General features: G+C 46.3%; 1 protein-coding gene across 6 annotated transcripts in view; it reads right to left on the bottom strand.

Annotated features, from left to right (window-relative positions):
- Positions 1-22,672, bottom strand: part of LOC115797851 (diacylglycerol kinase zeta-like) — a 94,433-nt gene extending 71,761 nt beyond the window's left edge. For 3 of the 6 annotated variants that reach the window (XM_030754377.1, XM_030754394.1, XM_030754386.1), the window contains exon 1: positions 2,823-2,944. Coding sequence is in view for 3 of the 6 variants with exons in the window: in XM_030754403.1 (XP_030610263.1) it covers positions 7,802-8,076 (275 nt within the window). In the remaining 3 variants the exon portion in view is untranslated. Of the gene's footprint in view, positions 1-2,822; positions 2,945-7,801; positions 8,274-8,542; positions 9,000-22,125; positions 22,245-22,333 lie in introns of those variants that run through there. The other 3 variants (XM_030754403.1, XM_030754417.1, XM_030754411.1) reach the window with 2 other exon arrangements.
- Positions 22,673-23,013: the final 341 nt, after the last annotated feature.

Below are 23,013 nucleotides of genomic sequence, written 5' to 3'. Positions count from 1 at the left end.
CATCTGTTCCCATCTCATCACACGTGATTTGAAGCTTCATCTCTCGTTGACTGCACCTCATTAGAGCTGGTGGGACACGTGAAGGTGGAGCTGGAACAGCTCCAAAGTAACTCAAACTCAGCTTGCAATGAATAATAAAAATGTGTCATGCATTTAATCCTCAGGGCCCTCAACCCTTATTTAGAACTTCATATTTGTTACAGCACATCTGAAATGTATCAAAATGCAGAAATGAATGAGAGTCAGAGCCAAAGTGTTAGAAATAAATACCTGCAGCCTCACACAGCACGATGAGTGCACGTGACACAGTAACTGTATGACTTCATTTGGGATTGATTACAATGAAGCAGTCCTCCTCCACCCGAGCCACATCCACAGAAACACACAGAACGTTCCACTCTGGTGCTTTTTTTTGCAGCCTCATGCTAATTTGCCTTGCTTAGTCACCCTGCACCCCAATCTGTATTTTTCCACCACTGAGGAGAAAATGCTGCCACTTCAAAGAGACAGTCAAACACACTATTTTAGTGCGGGTGCTGTGATTTGTATAATGCCTGCAAAAATGAACCATTTATGAAACTGTGTATGCACACCTGGAGCTGTGCACATGTGGGTCACACTAATGAGCTTTCTAATCAATAATTATTTCAGTCCTGCAGCTTCATCTTCTCCAAACTGTTCAGATCAGACTTTCACACAGAGGATGTGATGCGTTCATGTGCTCACCTGCCTGCAGGAAAAAAGATTTCCTGGAAGCAATAATAACCTCTGCCTCTCTGCCCCCACCCCCACATATGCTCACCCACCCACCCAAAGCTGGGGGGAGAACCGAACAGGCCACAGAAAACCGTCACCCTCTATAACCCCACCCCCACCCCCCAGCCCCCGTAAAAAATGAGTTTGAAAACATCCACAGAGCACTGGGGACCGAGTCAAGGATTCAGAGCAGCCAAACAATCAGGCTGTGTATATTTAACTTGGATTGATGTTGTTCGGGGGCCAACCATCATCATGAGGAGCCAAGCATCTCTAGTATGCATTAATAAAACAAAATGCAGTCCCTTGATCATACTGCTCGGTCTCTTCCTATCAAACCTCCTTCTCCTAAATCGCCATGCCATGTTCTCATTACTATTGTGTCACCATCCATCCATCTATTCATCCATCTTCTTCCACTTATCTGGAGCCAGGTCATGGGGGCAGCAGCCTAAGCAGAGAAACCCAGACCTCCCTCCTCCAGCTTATCTGTGGGGGCACACCGAGGCATTCCCAGGCCAGCCGAGAGATTTAATCTCTCCAGCTTGTCCTGGGTCTGCCCCGGGTCCTCCTCCTGCTAAGACATGCCTGGAACACCTCACCAGGAGGCATCCTAATCAGATGCCCGAGCCACCTCAACTGGCTCCTCTCGATGTGGAGGAGCAGCAGCTCTACTCTGAGCCCCTCCCAAATGACTGCACTCTTAACCCTATGTGTAAGGGAGAGGCCAGCCGCCCTTCAGAGGAAGCTCATTTCTGCTGCTTGTATCCACAATCTCATTCTTTCTGTCACTACCCAAAGCTCACGGGGAGGCTGCGGAGTGTGAACCCCCCATAGTTGGAGCACAGCCCCCCAGTCCCCCTTCTTGAAGATGGGAACCACCATCCCAGTCTGCTAATCCAGAAGCACCACCCCAGATCTCCAAGCACCGCTGCAGAGGCGTGTCAACCAAGACGGCCCTTTAATGTCCCGAGCCTTCAGGAACTCAGGGCGCTCCCACCAAGGCGCTGTTAACTGCTTCAGTGACCTCACCCCCAGTGATGGGCGGGTCATCCCCCTCGTCCCCAGACTCTGCTTCCACTACAGAAGGCATGTCGGTGGGATTAAGGAGGTCTTCGAAGTATTCCTTGCACCATCTAACTGTATCAATTGAAGTCAGCAGTGTCCCACCCTCTCCGCCCCCACCCTCACCCATCCACCCAAAACGCATTTACATGTGTGACTGCTGGACTCATCTTTTATAAACCAACATTTCTATAACACAGACGCATCACTTTATTTAAACTCTTCTTTTGCTTCTGAATGCACTGACTCATCGTTCCCCCCAACACGTACTGTCACTTCCAGCACCCCTCGGACTTTGTTTCATATTATTAAGACCAAAATTACACATAATATTTGCTGTCTAAATGCCATAGCTCCCAGCACTGTCAGCCACTGCTTCCAGCCTTTGTGTTACCAAAAGGCATCTTCACACATTCACTGCAACTTTCCTTCAACTCCTACAACCACGGAAAAATATCCCAGATTTTCCCCAAACTGTCCAGAGTGCAAAAGAGTAAAAAAAGGTGATTACCAGATTAACCTCTGGATTACACACAGACACACAGACACACACACACACACACACAGTTTTGGCACTCCTTAACAGAGGAGGAGTGATTGATTGAGAGGCTGAATCTTTGTGTTGTACTGGAGTCAACACTGAACAAAACCTACAGTTGTGATGTCATCTTACAGGGAAGTGTGCTGCTGGGCTGATCCATGCAGCCTGACTCCTCAGCATTACAGTACTGACCAAGTTTGAGCTGAACTAGGAAGTACACAGCACTGCATCAGCCTGCCAGGAACCCCACAGAGCCTCAGTATCAGCGAGTTCACCTCACGCTGGGGACCAAACACTTTCACTTTACTTCTCACTGCCAGCACCACAACAGAGACATTATTATAATTAAGAAAATAATGCGTACTAAAAATCAGTATTTACTTGATCTTAAATTAAGCATACAGCATACTTTTTACCCTAACACATAGTTTAAAAACAATAGAATAAAGTAGAAGCCAACCTGTCAGAGAGAGCAGAGATCTATCATCCACGATTCCACTCCTCGTCCTCATCTATGTGCCGAGCTTAGACTAAACCCCACTGTACAGTGACCGCTATTAGGAACAGGGGGATGTGTGTGTGTGTCTGCGTGTGTGTGTGTGTGGAGGAGGGTTGGGGGTGTGCTAACAGGAAGAGAGCGAGGGCGTGGCCCTGAGACGCAGAGAGCCTGAGAGAGGACTAAAATAACTACTGTATTTCCTCAACAAGCCGAATGCAGAGCTGTATGATAAGTGTTCTCACTCTCACACTCTCACACACACACACACACACACACACACACACACACACACACACAGTAAATGCCTCTGAAAGAGGAAACTGGAACAAAGGCGTGATTCTGACAGCATCATGCTCTTTCAAAGGCTCGCTGAGCTTCAGGTGTGAACCAAGGATGGGCTAAACTCACAGCACCCACTGAAACACGTCTGATTTCACACAGAGCTGCTAATTTTAAAAGCACCGAGCAGCAAATCCTGTTGTAGAAGGAAACGACATCCACTGAGAATCTCCCGGTTCTAACGAGCCCATCATCAGGTCAGGTTACATGCTGTGAAACTTCAGGTGATGGACATAAAACACAAACCCAACTCCAAAGAAATCGGAATGCTGTGTCAGAAATACAGTTCAAACAGTAAAGGGATATTTTAAAAACACAGCAGATCTCAATGGAGAATTTCCTGCTGCATATCTGCACTGATATGTTCTGGGTAATCTAAGGATGCTGCATCGTTGGTTGGAAAAGGAAATGATGAACCTACAGAGCAGGGGTAGGGAACTCCAGGCCTTGAGAGCCGGTGTCCTGCAGGTTTTAGATGTGTCCCTGATCCAGCACACCTGACTCAAATGACTGAATTACCTCCTCAGTCTGCAGTCAAGTTCTCCAGAGTCCTGCTAATGACTTCTATATGTGATTCAGGTGTGCTGGATCAGGACACCGGCTCTTGAGGCCTGGAGTTCCCTACCCCTGCTACAGAGGCTGAATTCAAACACACCCGTCAATCACAGTGAAACAATGATGCAGCAGCTGGAACATTTAGCTCAGGTTTCACTGCAGCAGCTCTAAATGGTCCTCAGGAGTTAGCGTGGCCCCCACAACGTGCCTGTCAACGTGGTGGTCCCTCTGCTCTTTGGTCCAGAGGATCCAGCATCCGTGTTTACCTAGATGCTGGTGTTTGTGGATCACGGTCTTTCTCCATGTTTGCATGTTGCAGCTGTAACCTGCACGTGTGGACGGCACGCTGAGCCTTCACGTTTAAACTGAGTAGAGGTGGCAAAAGTACTGACAAGAGTACTTGTGTTAAAAAATACTTTGGCAAACGTTGAAGTACTGGTTCAACATCTTTACTTAAGTAAAAGCTCTTCTTTTAGCTAGCAGACACACTGTGTGACAAACTGCACACACTTTGTGTGTTTGCTGATATTTGTTGAGCATTTAGAAACATTGCACTTAAAATTACCTGCCACACATTTATGTGCCGCGAGCACAACTTACGGACTCGGTCCGGCCCGCTGTGACCCCTGATTATAGCGCTATAAATGTAAGTAAAATTTTATTTATATAGAGTCTCTCAAGACAAAGTGCTTCACAACATTAGAAACAACATTAGAACAAATTACAACTGGAGTAAGGAGGACAAAATATATACATACATATAAAATTAAATTAAATAAAAAAATTAAAATAATAATAATCTAACCAAACGCAAGCCTAAAAAGGTGAGTTTTTAGCTGTTTTTTAAAAGATACCACCGAATCTGCAGTTCTTATACACAAGGGGACAGAGTTCCAGAGTCGAGGAGCTACTGTAGCAAAAGCTCTATCACCTTTAGTTTTCAGCCTTGTGTGATGTATGGCCAGCAGGCCTTTATCACATGACCTCAGAGACCTGGGGGGAATGTAGGGATGCAAAAGTTCACTGATATAAGTCGGGGGTTGACCATGAAGACCTCTATAAGAGAGGACCAGAATCTTAAACTGGACTCTGAAAGTAATGGGGAGCCAGTGCAGCTGGATCAGTAAGAGTGTAGCGTGAGAATATTTAGAAGACTTTGTCAGAAGCCTCGCAGCAGCATTCTGAACAACCTGGAGACGCTCCAGGGAGTTTTTGCTAAGACAAGTAAACAGAGCGTTACAATAATCCAGACGTGAGGAAATGAATGCATGGATAGTAATCTCAAGTTCAGCACGTGACACAATGGGACTGAACTTAGCAAGGTTCCATAAATGATAGAAACAAGAGTGAACCAGAGATTTGACGTGGGTATCTAAAGAGAACGGAGAGTCAAAGGTTCCTGATGGAAGATTTAGCAAATTTGCCAAGAGGACCAAGAGCGTCCATTATCCTGGGTATAAATCTATGAGGGGCACAAACGAGGACTTCAGTTTTTTCATCATTAAGTTGGAGAAAGTTATCAGCCATCCAACTTTTGATGGATTCTAAACATATAATCAGCAACTGTAACTTAGAGACATGTTCATGCTTAAAGGAAATATACAGCTGAATGTCATCGCGTAACAGTGATAAGAAATGCCCTCAAAAGTGTTCAGGATATGCTGTAAAGGAAGCAAATACAATAAAAATAATAAGGACTCTGGGACAGAACCTTAAGGCACACCACAAGCAAGAGAGGCTGGAGAGGACCTGTACCTAGAGGCAGCCACACAGAAACATCGTTCAGATAGATATGAAGTGAACCACTCTAAAGCAGACCCAGATACACCCACCCAATGTCTCAGCCTATCGAGCAAGATTTGATGGTCAACAGTATCAAAGGCAGAAGTAACGACAGAACACTCTCCTGCATCACTACGCAACAAGATATCACTGGAAACTCTAACAAGAGCTGTTTCTGTGGAATGAAACCTACGAAAACCAGACTGAAATTTGTCGAGGATATTGTGTTTGTCCATGAAGGCTATCAGCTGCTTAGATACAACCTTTTCCAGAATCTTAGATAAAAAGGGTAATTTTTAAATTGGTCTATAACCGTTGAAAATAGAAGGGTCAAGCTTGGGTTTCTTTAAAAGTGGGTGAATGACAGTGTTCTTAAAATAAGTGGGTACTTGACCATAGACCAGTGAGGTATTAATTATTGAAAGCACACAGGGACTGATATGGCAGAAGACATTTTTGAACAGAGAGGTAGGTAGAATATCAAGAGAGCAAGAAGATGCTTTCATTGAGTCCACTAATTTTTCCAGCTCGATTAAAGAAATAGGAGAAAAACTTTCTATAACAGGCCGAGCTGGAGCAGGTACGGTCAGTGAAGAACCAGATGGGGAAATATTAGATCTTATCTACCAGAAAAGAAAGAAAATTATTACAATCTTCATTTGAAGAAATTGGAACAACAGGTAGAGCAGGAGTAAGGATATCAGTAACTGTGTCAAATAACACCTTTGGATTCTCCTTACTCTGTATGACCAGGCTTGAGAAGTAGGCCGCCCTTGCATCTTTGACTGCATTATTAAAAGAAACTAAAAGATGCTTTAAATGAAGCAAATGAACGTGTAAACAAGTTTTCTTCCATAGGCGCTCAACTTTACGACAGTCACACTTTAAACAGCGAATGCTGTCATTTAACCAGGGTGAAGGTTTTGAAGCAGGAGCTAATCTGGTTTTAACAGGACAAACTTCATCTAGAATGGAAAGACAATGATCATTAAAAAGATTTGTTGAGTGATCAACATCATTACATTATTTACATTATGATACATTATTTATATGGGTTTTTGCATTTAATGCCTTTGTACATATATATATACTGTAAATAGTCCGGCCTGTTAAGGTTCAACACACAGGCACATCATGTACATTGTATATAGTGTTATTATTATTAGTAGTATTAAGGTTAATATTGTTTGTTGATTTTATATATATTCTTTTCTTAATAGTGTGAATTATTATATCTTTATTTATATTTATAATAACTGCGGCTGCTGTTACACCCAAATTTCCCCTCTGTGGGACAATAAAGGCTGTTTCTTCTTCTTCTTCTACCCGATAAGCCCCGGTGATGGAGGATACGCCATAACGATTGTTATATGTTATTATTGTTATATGTTATTATTGCTCCGTTTAGGCTCAGATCGCTTGATGTTTGACGGCGCACTGACCGGAAATGCAAACTTGTCTCTGGCGTGTTAAAAAGTAACGAGTCTGTCTGAAAATGTAAGAAGTAGAAAGTACAGATACTTGTGTAAAAATGTAGGGAGTAAAAGTAACAAGTAGTCAGAAAAATAAATACTCAAGTAAAGTACAGATACCTAAAAAAATCTACTTAAGTACAGTAACGAAGTATTTGTACTTGGTCACTTCCCACCTCTGAAACTGAGGAACATCAGTCTCTGTTCAGTCTGTAGATACAGTTTGTTGCAGACAGTGTCCCAGCTTATGTGGAAGTGCGCTTCTAGAAATGATCTATAACTGCTGATCACCTGGTACAATAACTCCAGCATGTTTACTGGGCAAAGAGTTACATAGACACGAGTTCAGTTTGGTGCTTGTTTTGTTGCACATCTTCCTCCCACTTCATTGGTGTATGAAGCCAAGCTGGAGGCACAGCTGTCATCGCTGTTTCTGTTGACATGACAACTACAGCCCTCGCTGCCGTGGGAATCGTGTTCCCGGTCCACATGATCACTAGTGACCCAGTGGCAAGGTTACACACACACACACACACACACACACACACACACACACGACCCTGCCCTGAGTGACAGAATGAGCAGGAAATAACAGTGAAGTAAGCCTTCACTGCACAGAGCTGATTTACAGCTCAGTGTCTGACCAACAATGCACAGGGCCATGTGTGTGTGTGTGTGTGTGTGTGGGTGTCTGTGTGTAACACAACAGCCTCTATGCGTCTGACAAATCTGACCAAGGCAATAGCTCCGCCTCCTGGTCACTGATTGATGTTACACCTCTTTCAGTCTTACCTCCTTGTGAAGAGCTTGAGAGCAGTGAAGGACTTGGAGCAGCCGCTCTGGATTTCCTCCTCCTCCACACAGAAAGGAGGAGTGAAGGAGGAGGGCAGAGAGGAGCTGGATGAGGATGCAGAGTTGCAGTCTCCATCACCTCCTTTGTCATTTTGTAACCATGTAGCTTCTCCGTCTCCGTTTGTCTCCACGCTTGTTTCTTCAGGTTCGCGGCTACAGGCCTGCAGCCCAGTCTCACGTTCCAGATCCGCATCTGATCCCGGCTCCGAATCCATGAAGGAGAATCTGTCCTGCTGCGGGGGTCTCACATTTTGTTTGAATGAACTACAACACTCCTGGATTTCAAGGAGTCCAAATCACAAAGCAAGTCCCAGAGGAGGACGTCAGGGACCCTTTAATAAGTGCAACACTCAACTCTACAGCTGTGACACCAGCTTCACTGCACTGAAGTCACACACACGTGAGACATGACCTGAAATCACAAGACACAGAGTCAATCAGCTGTATCCAAAGAGCTGCCACCCCCACCCCTAACCCTACTCCTACCCCTAACAGCTATACAAGACAAAAACACTCAGATCAATCCATTTTAATCACTTAAGTATCTACAGAAGAAGCTAGAATATTTACAAGGTTCCAACACAGCAACACGTCCACCACAGGGGTTCAAACAAAGTTAGCACATAGGGTGCCTTTAACACTTCAGCAGCTGTTAGCCGAACACTAAACTGCTACACTTACAGACTTCAAACATGGCCACCCAGCAGAGGCTACAGAGTCAATAATCCACATGCCAAAGGTTGCTCACAAGACACACAAGGTGAGTGTGTGTGTTTAGAGAGAGATTAGTGCTGACTTAATCCTTCCCAGCCTTCCTAGTCACATCTCCAGTTGTACTATTGCAGTAAGCAGCAGTAGTACGAGAGCAGAAGTACAGTTCAGAGTACTAAGTACTGTCAGTCAGTGCTCGCCTTCTTCTGTTTATCTTTGCCATCTCAGCCCCTGCACCCTTCCTCTCTTCCTCTTCTTCTTCTTGTAGCTCCTTCACTAACTTCAGACTGTCGTCTTCTTCTTCAGCTTAATTATTCTTCATGTGACGTAAACACACACAGACACACACACACACACACAGTGGCTGCAGCTGCACACTGCTACAGTTCTGTAAATACAAACTGATCCTGTAGTACTCTCCGCCCGGCTAAACCCAGGAAGTGGATAATGAAAACAATCAGGGCCTCAGTGTTAGTTGCCCTGACACATGCCTGACTGGAATACATATAAACACATTATATTATATTATAATATAATATAATGTAATATAATATAATGTATTATATTATATTATATTATAATATAATATAATATAATATAATATAATATAATATAATATAATATAATATACTGTATTATATTATATTATATTATATTATATTATATTATATCGTGTGTGTGTACATTTCTCTCTTTTTCTGTTTCAAACAGCTGTTTTCCTGCAGTGGTGCTCTCTGCCTCTCTGCACCTCACCACAATAACACAATAACACAGAAAGTGAGACAGTGAGAATAGAAAGCTGAAACAAACAATCTTCAAGGATGAACTAATACACTTATTAATCCACCCATCCTCTTATCCTGTTCAGGGTCGCGGCTGACACAGGGTGAGAGGTGGGGTACACCTGTACAGGTCACCAGCCTGACACAGAGAGAAAGACAACCACTCACACCTGTGGGTAATTTAGAGCAGCCAGTGAACCTAACCCCAGTAACTGCATGTCTTTGGACGAGGAGAACATGCAAGCTCCACACAGAGAGGTTTGAGCCAAGGTGGATTCAAACCCAGGACCTTCTAGCTGCCGTTGTAGCTGTGAGGCAGCAGTGCTAACCACCGTGCTGCCCGTAATTCAGAAATGTTAGGTGGAGCCTCTCCCTGACAGATCACTGATCAGAGCTCACTCAGCTGTCTCTGCACTGTTGATCCAGTCCCACGTCTCAGTTCACACACAGACTCAACCTTCTACAATACTTCAAACCATCTGCACTGTAACTACATTTGCTGTTCACTTCCAGTGTCAGGGAAACACTCAGCACACGCTTCAGATCTCTGGTACTCAGCCATCCTCTGCGACCACATGGGGGCGCTGTGTAACAAACAATCACACAGTGATTGTTCCAGTTTCTGCTACATTTGGTTTACATCTTCTTCCCTGAAGTGGGGTTAAAATGAAATCTAAAGAAGTGGGGTTAAAATTAAAGTAGCATGAAGAGGAAATACTGAATACCTCAAGGTCTGATTTGAGTTTAAAAAAGAGAACAGAGTGTATTAGAAGAAAGCATGAAGACAGACTCACACCTGCACATTTCATCATGTAGAACTCATTCTGGTTTAAATCAGTCCATTACAAACTGATCAGGAGTCAGATCTAAAGATCAGGAGCCATCTGGAGGAAGCCACCAAATCCTCATCTCTCCAGCTTCTGACGACCTGCTACTGCAAACACAACGACAGGATTTCTCACCACCTTCCCAAACTGACACAAAGCAGCATCACAAAAACAAATATCTGCTGACAGCACCGAGCCTGGGGTGTAGGGAGAGCGCGGTGGTTTAAAACCATTTGTTATCTTGGTTTCAGGTCTCATGCTTTTGCAAAGCGATGTGAGACTGTTCGTTATGTTAACCCTCAGCCCTGAAGCTTCACACCATCAGTGAGAGGTCCTGCATCATGGCCTCTGAGTACAGAGGAACCAATAAACTCATCACACATTCACTGTCACCTACACAATATAACACAAAGTGAATGCACATGCAGGCCGTGGTCTGTGCCCTCAAACTATTGAAAGAATGAGTCATGAATGAAATGTTGAGGGGAACAGCGTACACATTCCCAGCATCTGAGTCTGACCCTGAACTCGGAGTTACTCGGGTTTGAGCCGAGGTCCATGGAACAGTGTCCTGTACGTCTGCGGCCTCTTCCACAGTGCCTGCAGGTTTTAACCAGGGATCACCAAAGGGACCGAGTGCGGGGATCACCTGACACCCTCACAGATTTGATCCTGGGCTGGGAATCAGAGCAGCAGTCATCACTACTGTCTTAGTTAGTGGACGGCTCATAAATTATAAAGTGATGATATTAAAGATAGTAACAAACCAATATTAAACTTTTATTAAACATTTCTGGTTGAGGGGACACATTCCAGGTGTTTGTTGAACCTGCCAGTGAGCAGGATTCAGCCGGATATCTGCAGAAATCACAGGTTTAAAGTTAGCTCCCTTTCAGGAACAGGGTGGTGCTGGCTGCCTCCTACACATAACATGATGACCGCCTACCTGATGTGTTGTTCCCCCTTTGCTGCCAAACAGCTCTGGCCCATTCAGGCATGGACTCCATAGACCCCTGAAGGTGTGCTGTGGTCTCTGCACCAAGATGTTAGCAGCAGATACCACAGCACACCTTCAGGGGTCTATGGAGTCCATGCCTGGATGGGTTTGTCCAGAACATCCCACAGATGCTCGACTGGATTGAGATCTGGGGAATTTGGAGGCCAAGTCAACACCTCAAACTCACTGTTGTGCTCCCAAACCTTTCCTGAACCATGTTTGCTTTGTGGCAGGAAGCATTATCCTGCTGAGAGAGGTTATAGCCATCCACATGGATGGAAGGACTCAGGGTTTCCCAGCAGAACATTACCCAAAGCATCACACTGTCTCTGCTGGCTTGCCTTCTTCCCATAGTGCACCCTGGTACCAGGTGTTCCCAGGGTAGGTGATGTACGTGCATCCAGCCACATGATCTATCCACATGATGTAAAAGCAAACATGATTCCTCAGATCAGCCCACCTTCTTCCATTGCTCTGTGGTCCAGTTCTATTCAATTCATTTCTATTCTATTTATATAGCACCAAATCACAAAAAACAGTCTCTTCAAGGTGCTTTATATTGTAGGTAAAGACCCTACAATAATACAGAGAGAACCCAACAATCAAAACGACCCCCTATGAGCAGCACTTGGTGACAGTGGGAAGGAAAAACTCCCTTTAACAGGAAGAAACCTCCAGCAGAACCAGGCTCAGGGAGGGGGGGTCATCTGCTGAGGGGGGGCTGATGCTCACCGGTCCACTGCTGGAGCTTTCAGTGGTGGACAGGGGTCAGCATGGGCACCCTGACTGGTCTGCAGCCTCATACACAACAAACTGTGATTCTCTGTGTATTCTGTCTCCTTTCTATCAGAACCAGCATGACCTTTTTCAGCAGTTTGAGCTACAGCAGCTCGACTGTTGGATCAGACCACACGGACCAGCCTTCGCCTCCCACGTGCATCCTTGGCTGTTTGTGACCCTGTCGCTGGTTCACCGCCGTTCCTTCCTTGGACCACTTTGATAGATGCTGACCTCTGCAGACCAGGAACACCCAGAGGAGCTGCAGTTTAGGAGACGCTCTGACCCAGTCGTCTAACATCACATTTGGTCCTCGTCAGACTCGCTCAGCTCCTTTTTCCTGCTCCGAACATCAGCTTAGAGGACAAAATGTGAACTTGCTCCCTGATATATCCTGATGTATCCCAGTCTCTAACAGCAGACAGATACTCACCTGTGAGTGGTCAGAATCTCATGCCTGATCAGGGCTGATATAATACTTCACTGTGGCTTACAGCAGAAATCTGACAGCACAAAAAGCTGTTCCTACTGGCTTTACACTTTTGCAGCTGTTCCCAACAAAACTCTGCTTCTTCAGGTGGAAATGTACCTCTGTCTGATTTTAATGAAACTTTATGTATGTGGGAGGACAGCATCTCTAATCAGTGCATCGTACCTTCATGACTGAACTGGTTCTCATCACTGCAGCCTGATCCCTGCCATGTTTGAATGTCCTGTTCTTAGGACAGTCTGGAAACTTGTAGCATCAGCGGTTCCCTCCACAGCCAGTCACATTCTTCTGTGCAAACCTCTTTGCAATGAATTTGAAACTTCATCTGGTGATACTTTTTACAAGAACTAGACTGCAGGGTGTCAGCAAGCAGGCGGAGGACGTGTGAACCAGCAGATGGAAGAATGAAAGGAAATTTATTGTTATAGTGTCATATGATTATGGATCCAGTGCCTCTCAGAGAGCATCGGTGTACACACACACACACACACACACACACACACACACACACACTGCTCCCTCTCATCCTTCGCCCACTCAGTATTTCCATGACAAATAAAAAGCCACTCAGCAGCGTGACACACAATTGACAGAAATCCTTTTAACTTCCAAACACCCACAGCTGACCCACTTTCTGTGCTCCTGTGTGAGGAAGGACTCAATCCTAACCTCCATGATTCCATACTTTCTTATTCATAGCTGATGTTTAGAGTCTCTATTTATAGTGTAACAGGGACACGTGCTAACACAGAGGAAGAGAGGAACTGCTGTGTGTTCACAGTCCTCTGCAGTTGGGGGTGACTTGAAAACTCAATGCACATGAAGCTAAACGCTCCAATACTGCTAATACTGTTTAAAGCTTCATTCATGAGTCAACTTAAGTTTCAGCTGCAGCAGTACCTAATAATGATAATAATAATAATACATTTCATCTGTAAGCACCTTTCAGAGCAGCCAAGGACACTTTACACAGATAAAAACCATCAGACAAAAGCACAGAGGAGAATTAAAATGACCTGGGAACTAAAGTGAGCATGAAATCTTGAACAGGTGAGTTCTGAGTCGTGACCTGAAGACGTGGAGAGAGGCAATATTGTGGATGTCAGGAGGGAGAGAGCTGAGCTCTGTTCCCCGCCGTGCTGAGGCGGGCGGGGGTACAGCAAGGCGGACGGAAGAGGAAGAACAGAGGAAGCATGAGGAGGAGGAGGCCTTAAGAATAAGATCAGATAGGTAGGAGGAAGCCAGGTGATGGTGGAAGTTTCAGCAGGAATGGGGTTTGAATATGTGGGTGCAGTGGGTTAGCATTGCGGCCTCACAGCAAGAAGGTTCCTGTTCAAAGCTCTCTTTCAGTGTGCAGCCCTGAGCTCACAGCGCATACACATGCTGTTAGGTTAACTCGAGCTGAAAGCTAGCTCAGGAGGTCAGCTGCAGAGAATAAAAACCTATGCACATCCTGCACAGAGTTGTTGTGCCACACCAGGTTAATGAGCTATAACCCTGGAAACTGCAGAGCTGCACCTCCTTCCTGCTGCCTGTGGCAGCTCCATCTGTGGAAGGTCCAGGTCCTGTTGTTGAGTGGGACCTACCAGTGTGAGTCAGTAACAGTTACAGTGTTGTAACAGCCTGATCCACTGCTGTTTGTCATGATGCTTCATCATGGCAGCATCAGAAACCTACAATAAATCATCCTGTCATAATTATTGTGTCAAAGATTACAAAATCAAGTCAGATGATATCAGTTAGTTTGCAGTGACACCGTCTTGTGTCTGCTGTGGGGGGACGGCAGTGATCAGAGCTGTGTGTGAGCCTGCAGACTGACTAACATGATGACTAAAGAACTGATGTCACAGCCGTGCTCTTGATGAAGTTGTCGTACCTTTCCGTGCAGTTGAAGGTGTGTGTAACCAAGGCCTAAAACTTTCCTCCTCCTCATCATTCTCAGTGAGCTATCACGTCACTGTACTGTAATAAGCTGGAGCTTATCAAGGTTACTGTACTCTGATACTGGCTGTGTGAGTATATCAGGGAAGATTCACACACCCAACAAGTGTGTGACAGCTTGTAAATGTTGATTTGCATTTCTGTCCTTCTTAATTCAGCTTTGTCTCCCTGAGGAGGTAGCCATGTACACACACTTACATCAACAGTCCACACTGTGGCTTTAACTGTCACGCTGCACTGACACAGTGAGCCCCACACACCACAGCAGGAACTGAACCAATGAATTCTTAAACCCTGTAACCTCACAGTATCCTGTGAGTACAGGATATGAGCTGGTTCACACCAAACTGGCCTGGCCTGCTGGAGTGCGTACACACACGCACGCACGCACGCACACACATGCACACACACGCACAGCTCATGAAGGGGGTGATGTTCATGGCTGAGCTCTTATTCTAATTATGCTCTAAAAACAGGAGCATGATTTCTGAGCAGCGCCATGCAGGCAGATATAACATCTCTGTTGTACGTGAGCAGACCCAGTCAGTGTGAACACTGCAAATAAAACCACAATCAGTGACTCACAACACTGACCCAGGACAACACTCTGACCGTGGATCCTCTCAGACTGCCTGCAGTCACAATCAGCAGCAGTGAGAGGTCATGTCCTCGTTCTCATGCAGCAACCTTAAAACGGTAATATAATTTAAAGCTCCGTGAATGCTGCACTCAGCATTCATCTGTATGAATGTTGAAAGGACAGGTCTGCATTTTCGTTCAACACATTTCCCAAAGCACTTCATCACCACAGGTGTAAGTGCGTCAGGTCTACAGTCATTATTTCCCTTGGATGAGTCTTCTCTGGAACAAGAATGAAAGCAGAGGTTTTCCCTGAGAGCAGACGTGTTTAAAAAGAGCCAGAACATGCTGCGAATCCAGGCCCTCGTGCACCCTGCTATGAAAGCTCTTCAGATAAACGTTGCTGCGATCATCAGCATCTGCTGCAGTAACCAAAGGTCAGAGCCTTCATGGAGTCCCTCCAACTCCAGGAAATGTTCCTTCTGTGGCTTCCTAGCTAACCCTAAAAGCTGAGTGAGTGCACTTTATCTAAGCGCTGCAGACTCAGGATTCTGGTAAGTAATTTTCTTCATATTACTGCGTGTTTCTATGTGTTCTGCAGGGTTTGGTGTTAGGACAGCATCCTTTTTAGTAACTGTGGTTTCTATAGTTAGTTACTGCTGTCGTTGCTCCTGCAGCTTCATTTATGTCCCAACAGTGAAACAGAAACGACCCCTCAGTGAGGCAGTTTCACAGTCCCTGTCTGAACCTTCGGTTTGCAGCTCTGGGCTGCAGGTTGGTATTAAGTAGGAGGTGCTGGGGTCAGAATTCCCAAAGGAGGTCCTGATTTAGCAGTCTAGCTGTGGTTAAGATTCCCACAGCACGTGGCCTGTCCCATTCATAATAATGTTATCAAATTCTGATAGAAAACTCTTAAACACAGTAGTTGAGGATTACACTGAACTGCACCAGTAATTATTCCGCTCCTCATCTTTTCCCTGCTTGTGCAGCTCTGTCAGGGAAAACCGTCCAGTTCACCTTCAGGTTGTATGAGTGAGGAGGCTCAGTGAACGCAGCACGGCTCAGCAGCACCACAAACACCTCCATACAGTTCCCTTTTTAATGCCATCAGAGAGTGGGACTGCATGAAGAGCCTTTATGAGGAGAGGTTCACAGAGGACAGAAACGGCTTGACTTCCTCCATGGTGTGAATTCAGGCTGATGGTGCCAGCGTACGGGACTGTGCTCAAAGCCTGTTGGTCATCCTTCGATCCGACTCTTCCCCTTTAAAAAGAACAATTTCTGTCACACAGGCTCATCAGCTACAGCTCACACTGCCTGTGTAATGGTTTAACTTTTGTAGCCTGCTGACACACATACCAGCAGGTTTACCTTTGGAACACAACATCTCTGACGTGAGGAGACACACGGGTTGAACTTTACCCCAAAGGCTGCATCTCATTTTACCCATCAGCCTCCATTTTAGAAAACCACTCCAAGCTGCATGCTTGCTACTTCACCCACTTCATCAGCATGAGAGCTAACACACCTGTGATGGAAAAAGCATGCTCAGACACAGGTGGACCCCCTCCCCCTGATCAGAGGCAGTGCTGGCTCTGTAACACAGAACTAGCACTCACCCTGCTGCTCAGCTGTCTTTGATAAGCAGAGTCTGGTTCATGAAGCCTGCCATGCAGAGATGCTTCAGTGATCTACACCATGTGTTTACTTCCATGTGCAGCATGAATTTATGGCTCGAGACAAGAACTGAGCCTTTGTTCCCATCCAGGTGCCTCAGCAGGCTCAGCTAATGCAGCGCTGTGTGACACTGATGATCAGCAGTGTGGCTGAAAGCCTTCCTATAGCAGTGGAAACACAGATGATGTTAAAAACTAAAGGCCCACCAGCTGCACCGTCACATGGCTGCAACAATAAACTGACCAGACTGAATCCTCAATGATCCGGGCAGTCCAGCATGGGTTAGGCAGAGGGTTAGGGCACTGCTGTGATTAAAGAGAGCAGCACTACCTGCAGGGACAGCTCCACTGACCTGCACATTGCTGTGTCTGTGGACAAACTTACCTGCACCCTCATGTTTCCTTGTGTGTTGTTTGCTTGGCTGCAGGAGTGCAGACAGCTGCCCTGGTGCAGAGCCTCCGGAGAGCTCACTCTGCTGCCACTCCCTGAACTTTAACTATTTTCTGTTTTTTTTTTTTGTTTGTTTTGTGTGTGTGTGTGGGGGGGGGGGGTCACCAACCTCGTCAGCTCAGTACTTCCCCTCCACCTGCTCGGCCCAGGCTTAGCCTGCCTGCTGCAGCCTTTGTTCCCTGCTGACCCCCCCGTCTCTGAGACTGTCTCAGATGGTCTCTGTGTCTCCAGCCTCTCACAGCCATAACACAATAAGGATATGAAGGATATGCATTTGCTATATTAGGCCACTGAAACTCATTTATATGTGAATTTGCATTGTTCTGTGGAAAATGTTGATCCAGGTTTAGCATGAACCCTTGTTTTTCAGGGTGGGGGTGGGGGTGTCTCTCCTCAGTAAACACTGTGCTAAATTTCATTAAAATGAATCCTGAGGGGGGGAGGCTTCTGCTTTGTTTTGTTGTTTTTGTTCATGCCATGTTGATGTCTTTATGAACACAGCCCCGGGTTATTCACTTTTGGAAGATGATATTTCAAATAATGGTGCTAGAGCAGAGCTGCAGAGCTGCAGAGCTGCAGAGCTGACAGCTTATTTTCCCAGAATAAAAACTTTTCTCCTGAAGCTCTCACGAGATGAGGACATGAATGGTGCGTGATGGTCAGAGGAACATTAGCAGTGTGCTGGATGCACTCCCACCGTACACTGCTGCCTGGGCACCGTCAGCAGTGCTGTGGGGGTGGCACAAATCTGTTCTGGGACTTTTTGTCTTTGTGTATTTCATTATCCATCCTTTAAACAGTGTCAGGTACTGTAATCACACCACACACGGTCTATTCCAGTTACTATTCCTACGACAGGGAAAGCCGTGTTTCCTGTGTGGCTGTGATCAGCAGCAAACATGGATGAAGTCCTTTCCTTCAGCTGACTGAGGACACAGACCTGCAGCCTTTGGCAGCGTGTGGTTACAAACAGCAACCTTCGTTTACAGTACTATGAGCTGCAGCAGGTCACATGACCTTTACTATTACTCTCTGCAGGTTTTACCCTTTGCAAAGCTGTTTGGTCATAAAACATGCAAATGAAACACAAATAATATATTATTAATATATTTGTATTCAAATGTGTTCCTGTGACACGTGATGGCAACAGGCTGCTGCACACAAGACCACAGATGGACCGATGTAAGATAAAGGGAACGTCAGCACGACCGGAGCCACGCTCCAGCTCAAAGGTACTTTGGACAAACACATTTCAATCAATGCCACAGAAATAAAACTCTCTCCGGCTCAGATCACTAAAACCTTTCAGGACCTGCGGTTGCATAATGTATCCGATTGTTCCTGCTTCACATGGAAATCCAGGGTTAATTAGACAAACTGTCACAGGCTTTATTTCAGCGAATGAAACTTCCCCCCCAGCTGGACCGCGTACAGAGCGGCGTGATGGCAGTTCTCTGTATTATCTCACAACATGAAGCATGCACACAACAGCACGCACAGTTTGTAGGCCACAGATACAGATGATCCTTACATAACTCGTCTGAGTCAGGAGGACTGCCAGCACACCCCACCCCCACTACTCACACACACAAGTACACACAATCCCATCTGGATTACTGAGCATACTAAATTATGCTGAGATTATGCCTCGTGCTGGCAGTGACATAAGAAACCAGCTGATGAGCAGCTCACTGAGTCTCACCATCAGAAGTTCAGTGCAGCGATGGAAAAGCTCCAAACGTTACACCTGAACTCAGCCAGCAGGGATTAAACAGGTGAACACACAAACCCATGATCATTATGTAACGCCATATTCAGCCCATCACGTCTGACGTGAAGTACGGAGCTGCAGGAAATGAGCGGCGTCTCTGCAGCAGCCTGACAAACAGCCACGCTTCAGGTGTAATTCTGTTTGTACAGGACACAGAGCTGCAGGCTCAGTGGAGTTTCTGCACTGTGTGGGTAACACATCTGATAACGGCTGCAGATCCCATGTGCTTTAACAAGGCTTTAGCATCTATTAATAGCAGAGTAAAGTGTTACTGCAGCACAGCATCATACATCCAACCACATGTGCAGGTGTAGCCTGAACAGGAACTGCACACACAGCCACCGTTTATCAGAGCAGCTGCAGCTGCGCTCAGAGCCAGTCACAGATACGAGCCACGAAGACTTCATCCATCAGGCACAGTCGCTACGCTCTGGTCCTGAAACTCAAAGCCTTCTTACTGGTTAGAAAAGACCTGGAAATTAAACAGAGGGACAAAGAGGAGAATAAAGGTGAAGCAAACCACAGCAAGCATAAAGAAAAACACAAAAAAAAACTGTTTGACCAGTCAGCGTTCCTGCAGTCCTCCTCACAGTTCAACAGTGACACAGTGAGCACTCCTATCACTCTCACACACCTGCCCACCGTCTCATGATCATCTCAGGTTTGGGGTCTAAAGCACAGCAGGCCTCTGCAGAGGAGGAGAATGAGCTGAGACGCGTCTGCAGCCACCCTCTCACACACAGCAGGAGAGCTGGACACATGGTTTCCAGCCTCTCACTGTGCACAAACATCTGACTTTGTTCTCCTAACTCAGAGCTGCCGACTCTGATGACCACCACAACAGGGATGTGTTTCCACGCTGGCTATGAGCTGGAGGACTAACACACAACCTGAGGCCAGCAAACACTGGACCCCTGCTCTCTAACTCCATCACCATCATCCTCAGTGTGAGTCTGTCTATGAAAACAACACTGAGCTGCAGCATGAGACCAACCGTTTCTAAGGCAACACAAAGGCCAATGAGGACACTGCTGATAGTGACTGTAAATATGCAGCAGGAGCAGCTGGTAAGATGTATTTGGGATTACAACCTGAAACACAAACTGCTTTCATATGACAGGAGTGACCCTGCTGAGGTCAGAGGTCATGTGGCTGCTCCTGTCACTCAGCAAACTGCTTATTTTCCTGTTGTTGCTCCTTTTCAGGTAACCAGTCCTACTAGATGGGTTAGAGCGTGTCACCATGGTAACCCAGAAAATGTTGTACTTAAACACACACCCGGGGTTACGTCCTGTAACCCTAAACCAAATACACAGCCAGTGAAAACAGGCCGTCTGTGTGCTGAAGACTAACAGGGCCTAATGACATCCTGGCATTAGGCGCCTCTGTGCTGTGGCTGTGCGCCTCTCCACTTCTGTAACCTGGTGTGTCGCGCTGCCACAGGTCACACTCAGACCCACAGCTGCATTTCAGCTCAGCGAGCAGCAATGTTTCTGCATGCTACACAAAGATACAGACATGAAGCGTTCGTCTTTCAGCTGCTCCCTTCAGCAGCCTCCCCCGTCCCCTCATCCTCCTCTGTCACCAGCCCTCCATCTGTGACATGTCACCACACACACACACACACACACACACACACACACACACTATTCTCTCTATAGCTGCAGTCCTGATGAAGGGCTCACCACACTGACAGCAGTTACTTTTTTAATCATCATCACTGTGTAGACAACATATCACACAATCACTAAAACACATACTTATTTTTGTGCACATGCACTTTGTGTGTACCCTATTTTGCGGGCCACAAATCACACCGGGTTATAAGGCATGATAAAAACATATGTAGAACGAAACAAAAGCGTCAGGTAAGTCCAACTTTATTCAACTCATTCACAATAACTCAGAATATTGTTCAGTTGTAACAAATACAGAAAAATACCCTCAAATCCATCAAATTCCTCATCTTCAGTGTCTGAGTTGAACAGTTGGGCGATTTCAGCATCAAGCATGCCGGGTTCCCTCTGTCATTTTCAGAGTTGTTGGTACTGTTTTGTTTTGGTTGCGGCACACAGCAGCCATTTAATTGTTAATAAAAGGGCAACTTTTGCTGGCAATCTGTCGCCATCTTCTTCAATGTCTTAACAGATGCTACAATATATTCTTTATTAATGAGGGTAAGAACAAGTCATTTCTTCATTTTGTATATAAGCCCTTCATAAATCCTGTGCACCAGTATATTTACCTATATAAGCAAAGAAAAAACATTAAAAAAAAAGGAAATCCCTTTTTGACTCCACAGCGGGAACCTGAAAACTCCACCGTCACCGTGTTTTGTGCACATACAGCGCTCGTACTGAGCACTCACTCCCCCGGACCTTGATTCGTCCTTTGGCAACTTTTGAGACAGCCGACAGCGAGTTTTGTTGCACAAAAGTTGGCAACTCATCGAGAACTCAATGAGGCTCCAGACCTGACGCCGTATCGCTGCAGACGCAGTGGTGCAGTGGAGTGGATGCCTCGGCCATCAGCGCTCAAATTACACAGACGGACCAACATTTTCTAACTATTTGAAAAGCTGGGTGTTACACCCCCCTACACCCACACACACACACACACACACCCACACACACACACACACACACACACACACACACACACACACGCTTTGTACGCTCTGGTAAATGTCGATATTTGTGAAGCGTCCCTCAACAAAGTCACACTAAAACATTTTGACAGATTGTTGAGCGCACTGTAGCACATAAAATTGGTTCAAGGTCAGTAAGCACAACAAGAATTCATACATAAGACACTCTGCCGATTTTTGAGGAAATTTAAGGATTTTAAGTGCGCCTTATAGTGCAAAAAATACGGTATGTGAAAGATGGAGACACAGACACAGACAGCTGTTACCCTGAGCTTCCTGAACTCTAGGTCACATCAGTTTTCCTTAAGCTGGAAAACTGTTCATGTTAGTGAGGCAGAGCTATCAGGAATTCAGCAATCATAACCATTTCACTCTGTTAGACCTCAGTGTGTGAGCAGGGATCCATGTTAGAGCTGAAATGGTCTGAGCCCCCCTCTCCCCTGCCCACTCTTCACGGGTGAATAAAGGCAAACAGCCCAAAAATAAATGCTAAAATTTTCACTTCCCTGTTTAAATGCACATATGCTGCTGTATTTCCACAGCATGTCAGAGTCCACAGAGAGCAGGGAAGCCAGCCTGTGGACCACTGCTGACTTTAGTTTGGAGACTTCCTACCTGTAAGACACCTGCTTCCTGAAGGTCAGCTGGACAAACTCTGCCTCCATCTGGGACACCGCCAGCTGCCCCTCCTTGTCCTCCTCCTCGACCTCCTTCATCGGTGTCTGCGTGGGAGCCTAAAATAAAATAAGATCGCATTAGTTCTGCGCTCCGTGTGGCGGCGAATATGTAGAAGGACCCACTGGACTACCGGACCAGCACACACCTGCGGACTCTTGGAGTTTTCTATTCCGGCAAACACGTCCTCCTCCTCGGCCACGTCTTCCAACCCAGGCCGCTCTCCCAGCGGAGGAGCGGAGTCTCTCATCATCCCTGCGGTCAGCGTAGCCCCGTGTCTAAGCTCGAAATGATGTTACCGAGTGTCTGCTATAACATGTCTCCGTAGCTGCTTCCTGTCCTGCTGCTGTTGGTGCGGATTTAAATGAAGCTACAGGCTCTGCCCCATCCTCCAGGCACCGCGCTGCCGACACCACCCGGAAAAGCCCGCTGGGTCGGGCTGTCGGTCAGTCAGCGCCCACCGTAACGAGCCCGGAGAGGACGGACGAACCGCAGCTCCCCACGGAGGAAGGAAAAGTTGTGGGCGGCAGGTGAGAGCCGTCCTCCTCCGCGCCCAGATAGGCTGCAACTTACCGGAAATCAGCTGTGAGTGCGCGCTCCCTCCCTCTCTCCTTTCGCTCTCTCTCTCTCTCTATCTCTCCATCCCCTCTCCCCATCTCCCCCCTTTCTTCACTCTATTTCTGCCCCCCCTCCATCTATTGAATAGTGCTAATGAGGCCAGGAAACAAACTGTATTCCGCGGCTCATCTGTGACCCGTGGCAGTCCGGCCCCCGCCCCTCAGTGCCCAGCAAGCGCACCTTGTGCAGGTTGGTGTTGCTTCGGTGTTG

Source organism: Archocentrus centrarchus, chromosome 2, assembly GCF_007364275.1.
Source record: "Archocentrus centrarchus isolate MPI-CPG fArcCen1 chromosome 2, fArcCen1, whole genome shotgun sequence".
NCBI classification, from domain to species: domain Eukaryota; kingdom Metazoa; phylum Chordata; class Actinopteri; order Cichliformes; family Cichlidae; genus Archocentrus; species Archocentrus centrarchus.
Note: the sequence above shows the minus strand (reverse complement) of the source record. Positions and strands in the feature narration are given on the sequence as shown.